Raw genomic sequence first — 18,440 nt, 5'->3', positions numbered from 1 at the left:
ATCTGGTTAAATTTAATTAATGGCACTTTTAAGATGTCACTTACCGTATGTCTGAATCGTTAACTCTCAGAATTCAGTTTGTCTTCTTTGTACCCACTGAACAAAATAATGCTAGATTTGCAGGGTTTCAGAATAACTTTGATTTTAACATCCATACAGATTCTTGCATGGCAAGTCCTGCAGAACCCCTTCAAGATTCCCAAATGTGAGAAGCCAGACAGAGATAAAACAAAGGATTACTACAAACATGTAGGAACTGCAAGACTTTTTGTGTGTGGGCAGCCAGCGTAACCTCAAGATTACATTTCCTTCTGTCACTAATTAGTGCTGCAAACTGGCACACTGTATTCATCTGCCTGTCTGCAATTGGTGAAGTGTTTAACTTCATGAAGTAAACATGTCTATCTATTTAAATAGGGACATATATACAGAAGATAACATTGGCCTTGTCACTGAATATTTGTGTGATGATACCGCATGAGATAGTAAACTGAAGCCATTAGGCTATATTACAGTACAGAGGTTTTAATGTTATTTGTAACGTACATCATTGTTTTAAATACCATTTAACACCATTTAGGAACCCATGTACATCTCACACCACATGATTCAAATCATATGAAGGGTATAATCGCTTTCACCCCAGATACGACTTCAATCCACTGCAGGGCCATAGAGAAAGGAACAATTAAGATTAGCCTGTCAAATCAAGCCAGCATATCCGTGGAGGTGGGAGAAAACTGGAGCTCCCAGAAAAGGCAAACAAGGACAAAATGGGCTTCAGTTTCCATATATTGTACCCAATCTTGGAATCAAACCTAGAACCCAAGAGCAGCAAGAGAGCCGGACAAACTACCACACTAACCACCACAATCCACACACTATCAATGACTATTGCATTTAACCCAGAACAGATGTCTGTTTATAGTCTATTGAACAAAACCATTAAAAGCAGATTGAATAAAAACAAATAAAATGTAAAAGGTTGTTTTAATCTACAGAAAATATGTTAAGCATTTATACTGCTATTTAAGGCTCACAATGCACTTTTGTTAAAAAAAAGGTTGAAGGACAAATGTTTACTTGCATTTAAAAATTCCAACACCAGTTTACAATTCTGTACTGTTTATCATAGGAAAGGACACATTATAAAGAATGAAAAATAGTTTTGATTTTGGTGGTTTCTCACCTGTTTGCTTGTAAGTAGTTGTGCTGTGTGCTGTGCTCGTAAGCCGCCATCTGCTGGTGAACCCAACGGGCACTTAAGAATCGGTTTAGATCATCACGCAGAACATTTGTGAATTCCTGCTTTTATTTGATGTTGATCGATTATTTTTTTTAATAGTATTACAATATATTTTTTCTACAGATGGAGTAGATATCGATATCTAGAACGCACTGGAAGAGGAGACTGGCCTGGCTGTAGCTACAACTTTTTCAAGGATTAATATAAATACTGCTGGTCATGCTGGCGTTAGCTCTAGGCTATAAAGTGGTTGCGGCAAAGTGTCTTAATATAATGAAGGAGAGAGGGACAAATAACCTCCGGAGGTTTCCCGTGTGAGCCACTGTTATATAGCTCAGATGCCAGCTGTCCAGGAAGGATAAACAGCTGGGCATAGCCATATACTCCTGCGGTGACAGCCTTACTAAAGCCCGAAATTCTTCATTTTGAAATTTCCGGTGGTTTGAACGTATTAACTGCCATTTGCTAGGATGAGCGAGTGTTCAAAATATCACTGGATACTGGATTGAATACAGCAAGAGACGTACTTTAACATCTAATGTTAGATTTAAGGGCTACTGCCTGAATAGTCGTTTCATCTTGGTGGCCTTAAGCTATGGATGTGTATATTTGTCTAACTCATACTTAGCGCCATGCGACATAAATACAGAACAAGTAACTGTAAAAACCGAACAGTGATACATGCTTTTAGTATTTACACTATAAAGAGAGAGAGAGAGAGAGAGAGAGAGAGAGAGAGAGAGAGAGGCTTTCTTTCATAAATAAAACGTTCAGCCAGCCATCAGCTTTAATAAATCTTAAAAAATAAACGCAAGGTTTGAAAGTCGCTGAAACAGGAAAACAACCTAAGAACACTGACATTCACAATGTATGGGGGAATCCAGTTATGAATCTATACAGCCTTCGCCGAACGAGGAGCAGGACGTTTCAAAATAATATATCTTGAAAAAATGTCGAGTTGCACATTGACAGTTCAGCGTGTACGACCATTTTCCGTCCATCAGTAACTCCAGTCCTGATTGGTTTTGTAAGTCTGCAAAGCGGAAGTCTCAGACTGGGGATTCCCCGTTGGAAGTTCCCAGCTCATAACACATGTAATATGTTGCTACATTTTGAGAGAAATGCGCTGTTTCCTCTATCGGGACGATAGAAAAAAAAAGTTTGACTTCAAGAATAAAAACGGTCCGAATACTCAAGCAGTCGAATAAATGTAGCCTACTTGCTGGGAGTTTTGCGAACTAAGGTACTGTACTATTTAGTAAACGATAAAGCTGAACATAGAAAAGCAACAACCGAAGTGATCAAGCATTAGCTCTTTGTATGATAGACCGTATAGTTTGCATCAAACTGAAAATGACACTGCGTCAGGATGTCTTTTCGTTTTGTGTACTGTTACTTAATACAGATGGCTTTATTACAGAAAGTATGATTCCTGTTTTAATTATTTTATCGAAAACAGTCATCTGATTTTATTGAATTTGTGTAAATGTGTGAAGTAGCGCAAAGCGGCCTACTGGCACTTAGACAAGTTACAACCACCATACACTCTATAGTAATATATTTGTGCAGATAAACTGTCATTTTAAACACTGTAACGAGGGTGAACTTAAAATGAGGTAGAGCTCTGTTGGCACTTTAAATGGGGCTCCACTAAAATATAGTCAATATGTATTTTTAATTGTCTATCGGATACAAACTAGTTAATTGTTTAAAATTTTACTGTTTGTAATGACAGGTTATGTGGCTTTGTTTTTAATGCTTCAGTAATGACTTTAATTACCCTATTCTTTATCAGTATTGAAAGCAAATAATTTCATCTCATTAAAAGTCGCATGTTTTATTTCACCAGATAAATCGATTGAGAATAAATTCTTGTTAACAGTGTCGACCAGGTATTAATGGTAATTTCAGTGCTCATTGGTACAAGTTCGTAGACTTGGAACACACAGACCTTGTGCTGGTAGTGATTATTAAATTGTGATTTAATAAGTTCTATGGCTTAACAACAGCTATTTGAAAATTATGGACTGGTTATGTATTCTTTTTTGGAGTTGTTTTTTTTGTTGCAGTTGGAGATATTCTTGTACATTAGCATTGACTGAACAGTGGTTTGAATAGCAGGCCAAAATCTTTTAAATAACTATGGAAGAGGTGTTAGTGGGGCCAGCAGGGGGCGCTCACCCTGTGGTCCATGTGGGTCCTAATGCCCCAGTATAGTGATGGGGACACTATACTGTAAACAGGCGCCGTCCTTCGGATGAGACGTAAAACCGAGGTCCTGACTCTCTGTGGTCATTAAAAATCCCAGGGCGCTTCTCGAAAAGAGTAGGGGTGTAACCCCGGTGTCCTGGCCAAATTTCCAATTGGCCCTTACCAATCATGGCCTCCTAATAATCCCCCTCTATGAATTGGCTAAATTACTCTGCTCTCCTCCCCACTGATAGCTGATGTGTGGTGAGCGTTCTGGCGCACTATGGCTGCCGTCGTATCATCCAGGTGGATGCTGCACATTGGTGGTGGTGGAGGGGAGTCCCCATTACCTGTAAAGCGCTTTGAGTGGAGTGTCCAGAAAAAGCGCTATATAAGTGTAAGCAATTATTATTAATTATTATTATTATAGTTTCAGAACATTTCAATCACCCAATAGAATCATACAAAGTCAATAAATGGATAAATGCATTTACACGTACATGTGCAAATGTTTCTATCGTAAACTAATACCAACTATTGCATATATCCATTTATACACTTGATAAGGAGATATCTAGTATTATATAGAGAGGAATAGAATTTAATGCAAAAAAAAAGATATTTCATCTGCAGCTTGCTGGGATAGGCTCTGGCATCTCCTGCAGCCCTGAACAGTATAAAGCTTTTAACAGATGTATGGATTGATTTCATCTGCATTCTGCAGCATAAAAAAATGTCTATGGAAAAACTTTCTTAAAATCATGAATAGATAGGTCTGTTTATTTTAAGTGTTCTTGGACCAGTGCATGCCTTCTTGAGTCTTGTCTAATTAATTAAAATTAAAATTATTTTTTTAATTAAGTTGCCAGAAAGGTTATCGATTTGACCCTAACATCTGTCTCAAACATATTCCCACTATGTTTAGAACTTTCATAATTTTTAAAACATCTCTAGTACTTTTGCAAGTCTTGACTGTAAAGTTATCCATTAAACGTTGATTAGTCTTGTCACAGCAGGTATCCTGATAATTCATTTTTTAGCTGAATTCAGAAACGTTAGTTTCTAATTGGCTAACTCTAAGCTTTTTTGTTTCTGTTGATAGGATGTATCTCAATAAATTATTTACACATACATGTAAAATTTTGCTTTCTCCTTATTTCCTCTCCACCCAAAGTAATGGTTTAGTACAATTTCCAACATCTGCAAGCCCTCGATTCAGTTTACTGTAAGTACTTCATTAGTTTAACTAATTAAAACATTAATTCTTCAGCCATATGCACAAACGTCCTGTGAAGAAATAGTGCAAAGTAGAAAATAAAAAATTAAATGCATATTCAGCTATCATTAGAAACCGCTAATACGTGTATAAAGGTTAGGGTATTGCACTTTCTGTGATTAACAGACTGACACAGGTGGTGTGACTGGAACATTCTTTCTACCTAGAACAAATTAATTGTTAGGAATATCACATGGTTATATTATAGCCACAATGGATACCTTTAACAGTTATAGGAAACAAAACCCTATTATAGCAATTAAGACATGGTACATCTTAACTGATTTTACTCCACTGAGCCAGGGCTGCTTTGTTCTTTGAAAATGGTCTTATTAATGTCTACATTTATAATCTAATTGTGCGTTTGCAAATACCTATACCGGTATTTTTAGATATTTTCACAGTCCATTAAAGTTAATTAGGAATATTTAGCATGATAACATGACTTCAGTCTCACCAGCAAGTTGTTATTGATCCTGAAGCTTTGTTTAAAGGGGAGCTGCGATTCTATTTTTATACTTCAGGGTTGGAAAGAATCAGCATTGATGAGTGCATTTCAAATCCCAATGAAAGTAAGATGTCCACAGTAACATGTAAAACCTCCAATTTACATCACAAAATAGACACATTTTCCAGGTATGCACAGCGATATATATTCTGCGATTCGGAATGATGCAACAACACATACAGAAGTGGAAATGTCCTGTTACATTATATACAAACAGACGTGTGAATATATCTCTTTTAATCCAACGGGAACATTGCTTCAGATGGTTTAGCTGACAAATACTTGTTAACTGCATGCAGATCAGTTTGGAACAGTTCTGCGGTGAAATGTCAGCTTTATAACCTGTACTTCTTCGCTCGTAAATTGTGTTACGTTAGTCATTAGGGCGACTGAGTGAGCGCTGCTTCACATTGGCATTTGCGCAATTATTAATTATTTTATTTTGCTACCGAGATTTAATCACCGGTCTGAGAAATGGGGACTGCAGTTCCCCTTTAAGATTGTTAAAATGATTTGTACTTGACATGTAAAGGACTGTAGTGATAACTGCAGTTTACCTACAGTAATTATCAGGAGTGAAACTGTTGTATTTTTGGAGATGTCATTGTATACATAAAATATTGAAAAAGTAATGTTGTTAGACTCTTAATGAGTTGGGTAAGGTTTGTGTTACTGTGATAAAATGGTCACAATTGTAACCCTGGTCCTGGAGAGCCACAGACTTCCAAGTTTTTGAGATGCCTTAATAAATAAAATTCATGGAAAAGATGCTCTGAATTACACTGTAAATTAAGTAAATTAACTGCAAAGAAAATTTGACCTGTACACTAGCCATCTTCTTTAGTATAAGGGATCTGTTAGGCCTACTTAATATAACCAATTTCAAATTCATCTCTTAACAGACATAAGTACCTCCATGTCTTTTACTTAGCTCTTAACTTAAGAGTCGGTACAGATGTTGTAAGCTTCTGTCTTCATTGCTGTTATTTATTGTTAAAAACTGTATTGCAATGTCCTTGTTGTTCCATGCTCAATTTAAACCCAGGTCTCAAGACTGAACCACTAGTAATGGTATGGAGTAATGGAGCGAGGTTTAGACAGAAATATTGGAGACCAGCTCAACAAAGCCTATGAAGCCTACCGTCAAGCATCAATTGAGAAAGAAAATGCTAGAAAGGAACTCAAGCAAAAGGTATGAATTACTGTTTTGCATTATTTTTAGGAAGTAACTTTATCCTGGTACTGATTTAAAGTTCCCCACAAAATGTGTTATAGTTCTCATTTTATTGTGTTTGTACATTACTGTCTAGATGATGGTGCTTGCAATTATTTACAGAAAGATCTTTGCGTACAGTACCTTAATTGCTGTTACACAGTGCTTCATAGGTAACATACATGTAGTGGATAAAAATGGGACAGCAAGTATATGGAAAGCAAAAACTTCCTCGTAGTGTGGCTCATGGTACTGTAAGTAAGAAACATCCCTGCATACTTAGGGTCACATTTAACAATGCTGGAAAGGCCTGGTCTAAGGTGATGTCTCCTTGGAACTCCGAGGGAAAGGTGATCTACCGGATCATGATATCTCTGCGTTTCTTCAAGTTACATGGCAAAAAAGATGAGCAACTGCAGATCATTTAACTACAAATGTCAATCTGGGGCGCGAGAAGGCAGATTAATCAAAAACAGTCTGCCGAGAACTCAACAGAGTGGGTTGTATAGGCATGTAGTAGTATACAAACAGCTCGTCAGATCTGACAGTGCATGTTTACGAGTCCGGTAGTGAAAAAAGCTCAGGTAATGGACTACCAAGCAGTGGAGAAATGTACTATGGACAGATGAATCATCATTTATTGTGTCCTGGACCAACGGACTAGTGCACATGTGGTGCCAGCCAAGGAACTCTGCAGTACCGAGTGCTTGGTTCCAACAGTGAAGGGGTCTGTTGGTTCTGTAATGTGGTGGGGCAGTTTCCTGACATGGTTTGGGTGCACTCATTCCCTTAGAACCAAGTTCAGTGCTAATTGCTATTTAACGGTACTGAGAGATCATCTTTACCCCATGTTGCAACATTTCTTTCCTGCTTGGTTGGGGAGTTGTTTGAATTTGTCGTGGAAGAATGGTGCTGCATCCCTGTTGCAGAATTCCTGATGCTTATAGACTCTATGCCACGATGGAAAAGGACTGACCTGACCAGACATGGTGGCTCATTGGTGTTTCTGTGATTTTGTCCAATATCTCGTCCTTCTTCTCTGTCTATATGCTGATCCCAAGATTGTCTTGAATAGAATTTGGCATGCAGTCTGTTTTGCACCAGATTGTTAGATACAGCTACTATGATTTCTCAGCCCCTTTAGTGGTATCTGCACGACTAGAAAATAAGACATTAAAATCAATGAATTATTTCAGTTACATTCCAGAATACCTTTACAAGTGTTGGTAAAATAACACAAAAAAATGAATTGTGGAATTGTGCAGAGATTGCTTGCTTATTTTTTGTTTATAACAAGATGATTAACTTCAATTATCATATTGTCCTATATTATAGCTTCTGTTTTGTTTTCAAGGTAACTCTTTGATTTTCCAACAAATGAGAATTTAAAATAGAGTTCCCTGAAAAATGTGAAATGATTCCAACAGGAATTATTAGAATTATCTTGTTGGATTTCACAACTAGATTATGAAAGCAAGATTGTTTTAGATTGCAATCTGATGTAACTCTTCTTAAATATATAAAATAACACTTTAGATTAGGGGTTGTGAATGTCATATTTCAATACTTTATAATTGGAGCATATTAATATAAATTGTATTTATGGAGTAGCAAAAATGTTATGATAAACATCTTGATCAATTGCATGTTAATAATAAAACCATGATTATGCCCCACTTCACCATCCATAGGGTATTTGAAGAAGATAGCTTGTTCCATTGCTAATACTTTATAAATGTATTAACAGGTGGCTTAATATCCATTTATAGAATGTAATATTGTAACCTTTAAAGTGTGACTGTATAATTTTGACCGTACCCATTAGTTGAAAATCTAGTGTTAGATCTTTGAAACTGGTTGTTATAGATGTTACTGTATGTATACTTTTTAAAGCATTCCCCTGGGAAAGCACTCACTAACACCATGTAACTAACTGCCTTGCTTTATTCTGGATGTTTTGTTCCCAAAAACACTTAAAATTTTCTTGCAAATTTAAAAAGTGTTATTTGCAGATATCACATACAATAGGCTCTGTTCTGTCATTAATTTACCACATACTTCTCTCTTGTAGACAGAAGCTTATGACCGGTATATCTGTGAGCTCCATCAGCAGTTAGAAAACCAAAAACAGGAAATTGCTTCACTTAAATCCCAACTAAACTCTGTGGGAAGCTTGTCTAAAGGTACTGTATATAAAAATTAGCACCTGCTTTATTTGTCCATTTTGTAGCTTTTGTTTTTAATTTGTCTTTTGTGATGAATACTTATTTTATCCTTCACATTTGGATCCCAATTTTTATTTATTTTTTGGGGTGTTAGACGGGTATATGTTTTATGCTGGAAATGCAAATAAAACTTTCTAAATACAGGACCAGATCTACAAGGAAATGCAAGACAAGGTCTAATAAGACTAATGTGAGACTCTTCCACTTCTTAATGCTCAGGTTTACAATGCTCAAAGAGATACTAAGGAGGGTTTTTGAAATGTGTTTGTACCCTTCTTCTGATCTGAACCTTTATATAGCTTTAGCTCTGATTTGTTTTAAAAGTATGGTTGAATATCTACCTGCCCTGGAGACGGTTGTATTTATTCTGAAATGAACTACTGTTACTGCACAGGGCCAGAGGCCACTCAACACATAGATTAATTTTGATTTGCCCCAGCAAAGGATTTGAATACTTAAGCAATCATAACTTTCAGTTGTTTTTTCATTTTATGTACTTTCTGTTTTTTGCTTTGAATATATAGAGCAAATATGGGAGTAGGTGTTGATGGGACAGGTAAACTGCTACATAGTGTCGTGACTGGAGGTTTAAACTAACAATGTGAAAACTGTGCAAGGGTCTGAAAGCTTTTGAAAGGCATTGTAATATCTGTAGAAGTACTAAATTTCAAATATTTCCAATGAAATACTTAATAAAGGTCTTCTTTTTTTTAGGAATGGTGAAAGGCAGTGATGCTACGCCCGAAATCAAGGATAGTCATTTGCCAGCTCAAAGAACACATGAAACAAAGCCCTTGTCACAATGTGATCATCTTCACGAGACAAACAGGCAGAGACAAAAACATGTAATGGTAATTCATCAAAGTCAGTGATTGACCTTTGCTTGAAATTATGCTTGGAGTATAACTATGAATGTTATTTCTGCATACCTCGGAATGGGCCTCAGATCTTAGAGATAAAGAAACCAAGCAGAAGCAACCTAATTCCTGTTAGATAAATAAGATATAAAAGGAACTCAAGACTCCAGCAGATAACATCAATCATTTTTTTATGTTGGACTCCAGATGTAAATTGTTCATTTCACCACAGGCGTGTAAAGCTTCAGCTTCTACATTTGGTTTTTAGTGAATCACAGGAATAAATACTGTACACAGTGCTAATGCAAATACAATTCTAGCCAGAGATGGATAAATAAAAATAATGTTTGTTCAGCAGGTGGTGCTGTAGGATAAAACCATATTTGAAGAGATGAGTATGCTGTGATTAAAGTGAATGAAGCATTGAAATAACATATTAGAATAAAATTGGTGTCTAGTTTAAAAAGATTTAACCTGCAGGGAATTCTAATAAAAATGGGGATGAATGATGAATTCTTAGAGGAGACAAATGAGAATTTGGCTATAAATGCATGAATAGATAGAGGAAACATTTCTATGTTCATATCATAAAACAGTTAAAATAGTGCATATTTTTTTGAAAGAAAGTTTAAATTCAAGTTTTGTTACATAAAACAACTCATTTTCTGCTTCCCTGTGTCTATAACTTTGTTGAAATATTTTTGCCAGTGGTTTAGATGGAAGCTAAAAGAAAGATGTTTTTTCTTTAATTAAATGTGTGTTGCAAAAATTGTAGAAATCTGCCAAAACAAAATTTGGCATTTATTTTTTTTTAATGTACCTCACATCATCTTTAATTAACTTCAGTACTTACTCTTGTTAATTGTGTATATATTTAATTAAGCAAGTGTTGTTACCAGCTTTTATGACTTAGTAATTAAGCAGTAAACATTTCTTGTCCAGGCTTTAATTGACAGTTTATATGATCTTATTACAGGCATATCATAATATTCTACATGTGTTGCTTCATATATTTTTATTGTTGCACAATCTAAGGGGAAATCTACTGCCTTTCATAGGAGCACAAGTCCAGTGGTTCACGTTTTTCACCCTGTTTCATCAGAAAAATGATCCCCAACCCTTTTTCTTATCAAAAACATTCACATCAATTCATGAAGAAAAGAGACAAATAATGCTATAAAAGCTGCAAGATAAAGTTATAGTTTACTGGAAACTAATTTTACCTTCCTTAACAAGTTAGCTCTTTCATATCGTATTTTCTTAAAAACAATTACATTTCATCATATAAAATTGCAAAGTTCCTTTTTTTGTTTGGGATAGGGGGAATTTTCCATTTCAGATTGCCGCAAATAAGATAACTTTTTTCAGGTTCCCTTAGGTGTTGGCATTATTAGCATTTGTGGAAAAAATTTCCATGTAAGAAATTCTTGGAATGCTCTTTTCAGTCAGAAACTAGAAGTTATTCCAATATCATTTTCTTTCATTGAAGGAAAGCATGAAAACTCCAGAGATGACTGTTTATTCATCTCCTGGAATTTCTGATGACAAAAGGTACCCACACTCTTTTCCAGTATTCAAACTGAGTTTTCTTACTGATATTTTTTATTCAAGATTTTTTTAAATTACGTACTGAACAGGTATTTTCTCAACGTAGATGCTTTTTAATCTTTCAGTAAAGAAATTCTCGAGGCATTTCAGGAGATCCAGGGTAAATTCCATGTGATACAGAATTTAACAAGAAAACAGAAGGATCACCTGAACAAATTATGCAGAGCAAATGACACAGCACAAGGTAAAGCATAGTTTCCATCTTGTTGTTCTTTTTATATTTAAGGAAAACTACTCATAAATATATTATTGTGTTAATACAAATGGCAAATACAAAGTACTTTTCAGATTCTTTATAAGATTATAATATATACCTTTTGATAAAACCATTAACAACGTATTAAATAGTTTTGATAGAACTGCAAGTAAGATGGAAGGGCAGCTATAAAATGTTGTCATAGTATTTATTGTAAGTTTTAGCACGTTTAATTTAAGCACATGGTTAGTTATCCTTCTCTAAACTAATTATGAAAAATGCTACATTTTTGTTTTTTAGAACAACAGTTTTCCATGCCTATTCAGTGCACTGATGTAACAGTAGAACAAGCTGAGGGACCCTTCACATCGGCCAAAAAGTCTGACTCCGATAAAGAGACAACCTCTGCATCTATCACATCTCGGGGAGTCTGTCCAGAAGAGGGGGAATTCATGGAATCTTTGTCTAAACTGAGTATTAAGTTTCCACCAGCAGACAGTGAATATGACGTCTTCTTAAACAGTGCACCAGAAAGAAAACTAGATCTTGCACCAGGAAGAAATGATCATGCTTTGGCTACCAGCCTCCCAAGGGTGACTGATGAACAGACTGTGGATATTCCCGTACAATATGCGTTTGCAAATCCTACATCTCAGACACCTTCCCCTTCAACTTCTTTTACCCATGAGAACGTTCGAGGACCACAGCAGGTAAGCTCTAAAACACATCGCCTCGTGCTCGCACAGGAATGTGTGTAAAATCTCCAGTTATGCTGAGTATTGTGGACTTCAACAATAAAAGATTTAGAACCCAATACTATGTGTTAGGAAACATAAAAAACAGCTGACAGAAACAATAGTGACAAAACATTGTTCCCCACTGTACATGTATATATGCTAAAGCCTTTTCTTTGCTGTTACAATCCAGGGTGTCGTTTCACTGAAAACATCCTTGTTTATTTATTCAGTAATATGATTTGGCAGAGGAAGACTTAAATACAGCAGCATAGTGGTTACAGATTTTTGTAAATAATTCAAAATGATTGAATGAAAAGTTGAAAATGTACAGGCATTTCTCTGTTCACATATTTGTTCATCATCAGTATCTCACAAGCAAAGCATTTATGTTAACTGTGGAAACTGAAAACTCAGTTGTTCTTCAATTATTTATATAAAACTCTGTAAACATTATCTTCTTAAGTGTCGCTTTATCACAGCTGTAATAGTAAGAGACTTAGCGAACCAAATTATGCCATTTCATTTATAACTAGTAGAGGTCCTGTGGAGCTGTGAAACACACATTATATTACATTACTTGTTACTTGTTCGTTTATTCTCCATAATTTCTCTTGATTGTTCTTTTACTAGTTGCATTGTGTATCTTGTTTCTTTCAGTAGCTGGCACCCTGCATTGTACCATACAAACTGCATAAAAATAAATGAAACAGCTGGTATGTGATTACAAGTTTATGGTGAAGTATGCTGCTTAAAAAATAAAAGAATTGGTGTTGAGCCGGCGCGCAGCATGGGGCAGGGGGTTAGATAATTGACATTTTTTCTGATAATAATGTGTTGAAGACTTCTCTGTTATGAAAAGATAATGGGTCACATCAAAAGCAGTAGTTGTTATGCAGTGACAATTTTATTTGTTCTCATTACGCTATATATAAAATTAGGTCTACGTGGTAAACAATCTTGTGAAGATTGCTTGGGAACTTTTCCAGTAATGAAATTCCATAACGCAATCTTTCTCTCCAAAAAAAATGCCTAGGCCCCCGTCTTATTTCTGCATTCAGCTCCTTAAAACCTGAACAGAGTATTTGTAGTTTTTTTTTCCTTGCATTGTTTACAGTGCAAAGCAATTTGCGGGGGAAATGTTTTAATTTCAAATTGCAAAATATCACTGCTAATATCTACGACAAAGAAGGTTACAGGTTGAACAGATTATTAATCAATAACATTTGGTGCTAATAAAACTAGTGGTTGACTGAATTCTATTTTGTGGGATTTATTATTTCAATATATTGATTTCCTCCGGCCAGGTATGGCACCAGTGTGTAGTGCTAATGGAAAAGATGAGACAATTTTGAAGTACACCTGTTAACTCTTAATAAGACAGGCAGTTTCCCCTAAAATACTACTTCTCTTTTTAGAAAGGAATGTAAAGTTGTCTGTGGAAAAACTAGATTTCCCGTATGTGCAATTACTTGTTCTGTTGTCTATAAGAATGTTTTTATTGCTTTTTTCACAGTATTTATCTTTTATTTAACACACTTGTTGGCCTTTGATTAACCCACATGCTGTTGCCACTGAGAATTAGTAGTATTTACTTAATTTAGATCAGAATTCCTTTACTTAGTAATTACAATTTGAAATGTCTCCAATATGAAACTGACATCGTGATGTCATTTAGAAAGGTTCCCTAAGTAACTGCATTACTGGGTGCCACTGTGCTCTAGAGGTTATGCATATACAAATATACACCCCTCTTTATTCTGATATACCACATGTGCAGGTTAAAGCGTGAGGTGTCAACCAGGTTTGTCTTGATCAGAGACATTAATCTATGCAAATGGATATACAAAGCAAATACCAATACTGGTAAGTTTGATTTTAAAAATGTCACTAGGGAGGACTTTTTGTCCAATACTGCCATACTTAGCATTCAGTCCAGTAAATGGATTTTAAAGTCGAAAGCAGTTATTTAATTGCCTCTATTACTTACAAGTAATTTAGCACATATGGGATCTGTAGGATGTGCAGATAACTACAGTATGCAGTTTTATCCTTTTTTGAGTACTGACTTTTGTTAGTTATGGGAGGTAAGGGTATTGGAGTTTCTCTAAAGAGGATTTCACAAACAGGACAGAAGATGGACCCCAGAGTGCCCTTATGAGAGTTTACTCTGCGCTATAATTTTGCAGATTTTAATTTAAGATGAGTCAGTTTCTTTCATAAACTGTGATACTCCTGTTTTATCATTTACCTCTGTGTTTTACCATGATTTCTCTGTGCTCTGCTTTTGTCACAGTAATGATATGTTTTTACATGTTCTGTATGTTCTGTGTGGTGTACACAATATTGTTCAAAGGGACGTTGTGTGCATCTCAAATTGAGGTGTGTAAAATGTAAATGTTTTTATGACACTTTTTCATATTTTAATTTTCTGATAATTGATTTTACTTTTCTATTGTTTTTCCTAATTTCATAAGGAAGCTAAGAAATTATTTGTATCTCAAAATGTACAGTACATCTAAGAGAGATATATTGTTATACATATTATTTTGTCTTTTGAAAGTCACTTCATATTTATATTTATTGTGCACATTTAAGTTTGAACAAAGGGTACGCAAACAGTTGTTACATATTTGTTATCCACAAAATGCAAATACCCATGCACACCCACACAAAAGCATGGATGATTCTAAGTAGCATAAAATTGTTTTGTCTCAAATATTTTTCTTTGATTCAAATATTTTAATAATATTCTTAACATTTATTATTAATGAAAAGTTTAATACATCAGGTTTTATTTACTCAAGCCATTATGTCTTGGAAATTAGGAATTTGAACGGAATATGAAAAAAACTATTTTTGTTGAATAAGTGTTGATGTTCAGCAGAATATAACCAACCTACATTGTTCTACAAATATATATGAGTGGGTGGATGATGGGGGAGATGAGTTTTCTTGTTCATTTGTTTAAAAATACTTCAGAATTTTTCAATAGTAACCCTCAAATTAATAATGAAATCATTGCATTGTTTGAAACCCCTCGAATTTCAGAAAGGATTCGAGGGTTATGACACTGATCAGTGAATGCTTAGAGTATCAAATTGGCATATCAAAAATTGTAAAAACTGCACGGTGTTTGCTTTACTGTCACAAACATGGAAAAAACAGATAATATCCCCTGTGGTTATTGAGGGACTAGGGTAAAAAAGTGTACTCTAAATACCAGCCATGTTCTAATGCAAAAAATAATATGCACTGTTCTTTACTAGCAGTGATCTCTGGATTTTGTCTCTACGACACACATGATACATAGGCTATTACTGTAACTGACTTGATACTTGGCCAGGCTTCATATACTGAAAGGTCATATTCTAATGTGAAGATAATTAAAATGAAATTGTGTAATTAGGCCTAAATGACATTTTGCAGTCTTTTTATTCATATGATATATGCTCCTACTCATGTGGTAATTGTGACAGGCAATGTACATGGAAAAATATGGAATGTAGTAAGTAAATACAGCTTTTTTTTCTTCTTGCATGTAGCCCTATTGGAGCCCTGAGCACTGCGAGGGAGGCTATACTGATCCAGAGCAGAAGAGAAACCCTGAAAATTGTGCTTTCTGTGATGCCATCCTCCCAGAAGACACTTTTTTTAGGCATCTTAATTCACACTTTGAAAATAAAACAAGGAATGGATTTTAATAGGTAGACATTTGCACACTGGAATACCAGATCTTTTTATTATATAGTTGTTTTTTTCCTTTCCTGGAGCTGAAGCTATTTGCATTTATCTGCAATGTATGCCCCTTTATTGAAAACAGCTACTTAATTTCCTCAGTTAGCAGGGTACATACAGTAGGTCGACCTTAGTGTCTATATTTCAAATATAGCAATTTCAAGAACTGACCAGTATCATTTCCATTATTCTTCAGGAGGAATGCTGTGTAAAAAAGCTATGCTTTAGTCATTTCAGCATTGTACATACTGTGTATCTAACATAGAAGAAATGTGTCTGTGTATTGGACCAAAGGTAGTTTTTGCTTTGAGCTCATTATAATTGTGATGTTTATCTGTTATCTGTGAAGCATTATACTTGTACATTTCAAGAAAGGAGACCTCCAGTTAATATAAAAAATATACTTTAAAACCTATGTTTAAGATATGTTCGGGCCGGGAAATAAATAGAATGGTTACCTGCTCTAGACGCTCTATTCACTCTTAATGTCTTGACCATAAAATAGGGGTTTCATTGTGCTGTAAATTCAAGGAATTCATAAAATAGGAAGGAGAATTATATGATTGGCTTCAGAAGTAGAATATTATGCATTAAAAATGTGTATCTCAATGCCTGCCTTTTAACTGGTATGTGTGTCCCTCTTCTTTATGCATCATAGGCTTTTTAATGTGGCAAAGAAATATCTTCTAGAATTTACACAGGTTAGTAAGCACATACTGTAAATTATAGGCATGTAATAGGCAGTCAGCAGTAAGTCAGGCGTATATGTCAGTTGAGTAAAACTGCCTTTGTGTTATAATAAAATCAGTGCCTATTAAAAATATTGCAAGTGATTTATGACTCCATTACTGATTTCTATATACATTGCCTATGTTTGCAGTGTTAAAATGTTTGGATTGTTTGTCACAACACACAGGGAGGCCAGCTTTAGGTTTTTATTAAGTACAAGTTCCATAATGTACTTGAAACTAGCATTTTTTAAACACCATTAAATATTTTTAACATGACCCTAACGAAAAATGTAAGTGATTTTTAGTAGAACAACCTTGTCTCCACTATTGTAGACATTAGCTTCATATAAAAAAAACTATTTGACTATATTTGTTTTTGTATTCATTTAAGAAATAAGGATCACCTGTGTCAAACTTGCAGATAAAACAAGGATAGTTAGTGAAAGTATCCAACTATAACTCCAAAGCTATTTGTGTGTTTTGGTAGCAAAGAGGATTTATTTGCATTATGGCTTGTTTGTCTTTTGACAATTGAGTCACCATTTGACTTCAAATGTGTCATCGTTAAAAATATTTTATTAATAATTAGCCATTGAGATTTATTTTACCCTGATCTGTACTCTGCTCCTGATGAGTATACACTGTGTTAGGAGCAGAAACGGAATAAAAAGGTTCAAATGAAAATGAAATGTGAAAAACATATATATACACACACAGTAGGTATAGCATATAGATGAAATATCATCACATTTAATAATCGCAAAGGAACTGTACAGTAGTTTTGCTAAAATATATATTATGCAGTTCACCGATATCTCCAACTACATGGAAAGGTGTATCGTTTTAATTTTAAGATTTTGTCAGTTTACTGCAAAATCTGTTATGGCTTTATAAATTTGGAGTTACACACCTCTCTCATTTAATGGCCGTGAGAGTTCACATTTTAAGCATTTGGATATCTGAGTGGATTACTGCATTTTATTTTTTTATTGATTTTAGACCAATCTTAATGAGTGAAAGCTGAACTCAAAGACTATGTTGAATACGCAATGTGTCCCCTCAGACATATTTTATAAATCACGATATGTAACCAGATTAACTGTGATACTGTTGATGTGAATTCATTTTCAAGAAGCACTGAAGCATTACGTAGCTCTTAATTGTTCCATTTTAGATAACTTTTTATATTAAATTGGCTGTATTGTATATTTCCAGTGCACAATGTGAAAAACTACTCAATTAATTAAAACATCTTTCATATAAAACTTTAAAGAACCATATGATTATTTATGAAAGGCATTGATTTTTGTATCATGTATCACAGTTTGGATAAAAAATAGACGTGTCTGTACATGTGATGGGGCAGATTTTCTTTTCCAATTGAATGGATATTGAATTATCTGAAATATCTGCAACACAAAATGAACCTGCCTTAATCCTATATTTTTTTTTCTTTTTTCCAGCAAGTGAATCGAAATAGACACTTGGTCTGAGTGGGTTGAATTAAAGAATAAGTAACTTTACTAATCATTCAGCAGCCTAGTGTATTTTTAAAAATAAAGTGTTACCCGTGTTGGATTAAAAAGGGTACTCTGTTCACTACAAATATACCAAGTAAAAAAAATGGATTTTTTTTATACTGAAAGTCAATGACTACTACCATGGAAATATGTATACTAAACAAAAAACGTTTTGAGTGATAAACCACCGTAGTAAAAAAAAATACTGTATGTTTGGTTTCTTTTTTGCACATTAGTTTATTTTTTATAATCTAAACAGTTTTTAATTTTTTCATAATGGAAAAACAAAATTAGTGAAAACAGAGAAAATGTAAAGAAATAAAAAATTTGTAAGCAATGTTATATACCCTATATGTTCTTCCCATATTGAGTGAGTTTCCTCCGGGTGCTCTAGTTTC

At 34.7% G+C, this 18,440-nt stretch overlaps 1 protein-coding gene across 4 annotated transcripts; it reads left to right on the top strand.

The window, feature by feature from the left end:
* Window positions 1–2,303: 2,303 nt before the first annotated feature.
* On the top strand, window positions 2,304–16,624 carry tank (TRAF family member-associated NFKB activator). Of its 4 annotated transcripts, none has more exons than XR_015926297.1 (9): window positions 2,304–2,489; window positions 6,266–6,412; window positions 8,505–8,616; window positions 9,373–9,509; window positions 11,005–11,066; window positions 11,189–11,307; window positions 11,620–12,029; window positions 12,714–12,769; window positions 15,599–15,676. XR_015926297.1 is itself a non-coding variant. In XM_088605467.1 (9 exons), the coding sequence occupies exons 3-9, from the start codon at window positions 6,302–6,304 to the stop codon at window positions 15,755–15,757; spliced, it is 1,110 nt and encodes a 369-aa protein (XP_088461593.1). In that variant the 5' UTR covers window positions 2,304–2,489; window positions 5,237–5,348; window positions 6,266–6,301; the 3' UTR covers window positions 15,758–16,624. The 4 variants fall into 4 exon arrangements, 3 of the variants coding, with proteins under 3 accessions (XP_088461593.1, XP_088461594.1, XP_088461592.1); XM_088605467.1 differs by lacking the exon at window positions 12,714–12,769 and adding an exon at window positions 5,237–5,348 and having other exon boundaries at window positions 15,599–16,624; XM_088605468.1 differs by lacking the exon at window positions 12,714–12,769 and having other exon boundaries at window positions 9,373–9,503; window positions 15,599–16,624.
* The last annotated feature ends 1,816 nt before the right edge of the window (window positions 16,625–18,440 follow it).

The sequence above is a fragment of the Lepisosteus platostomus genome, chromosome 14 (assembly GCF_059453375.1).
Source record: "Lepisosteus platostomus isolate fLepPlt1 chromosome 14, fLepPlt1.hap1, whole genome shotgun sequence".
In the NCBI taxonomy this organism is placed as follows: Eukaryota; Metazoa; Chordata; class Actinopteri; order Semionotiformes; family Lepisosteidae; genus Lepisosteus; species Lepisosteus platostomus.
The sequence above is the reverse complement of the archived record's forward strand: the minus strand, read 5'-3'. Positions and strand labels throughout refer to the sequence as shown.

What these genes read in the sequence shown, in the direction of transcription:
- tank (XM_088605467.1), top strand. Translation starts at nt 6,302, where the DNA reads ATGGAGCGAGGTTTAGACAGAAATATTGGAGACCAGCTCAACAAAGCC. An exon ending in GAAAGGAACTCAAGCAAAAG is followed by an intron (nt 6,413 to 8,504) that starts GTATGAATTACT and finishes TCTCTCTTGTAG; the next exon opens with ACAGAAGCTTATGACCGGTA. An exon ending in GGAATTTCTGATGACAAAAG is followed by an intron (nt 11,067 to 11,188) that starts GTACCCACACTC and finishes TTAATCTTTCAG; the next exon opens with TAAAGAAATTCTCGAGGCAT.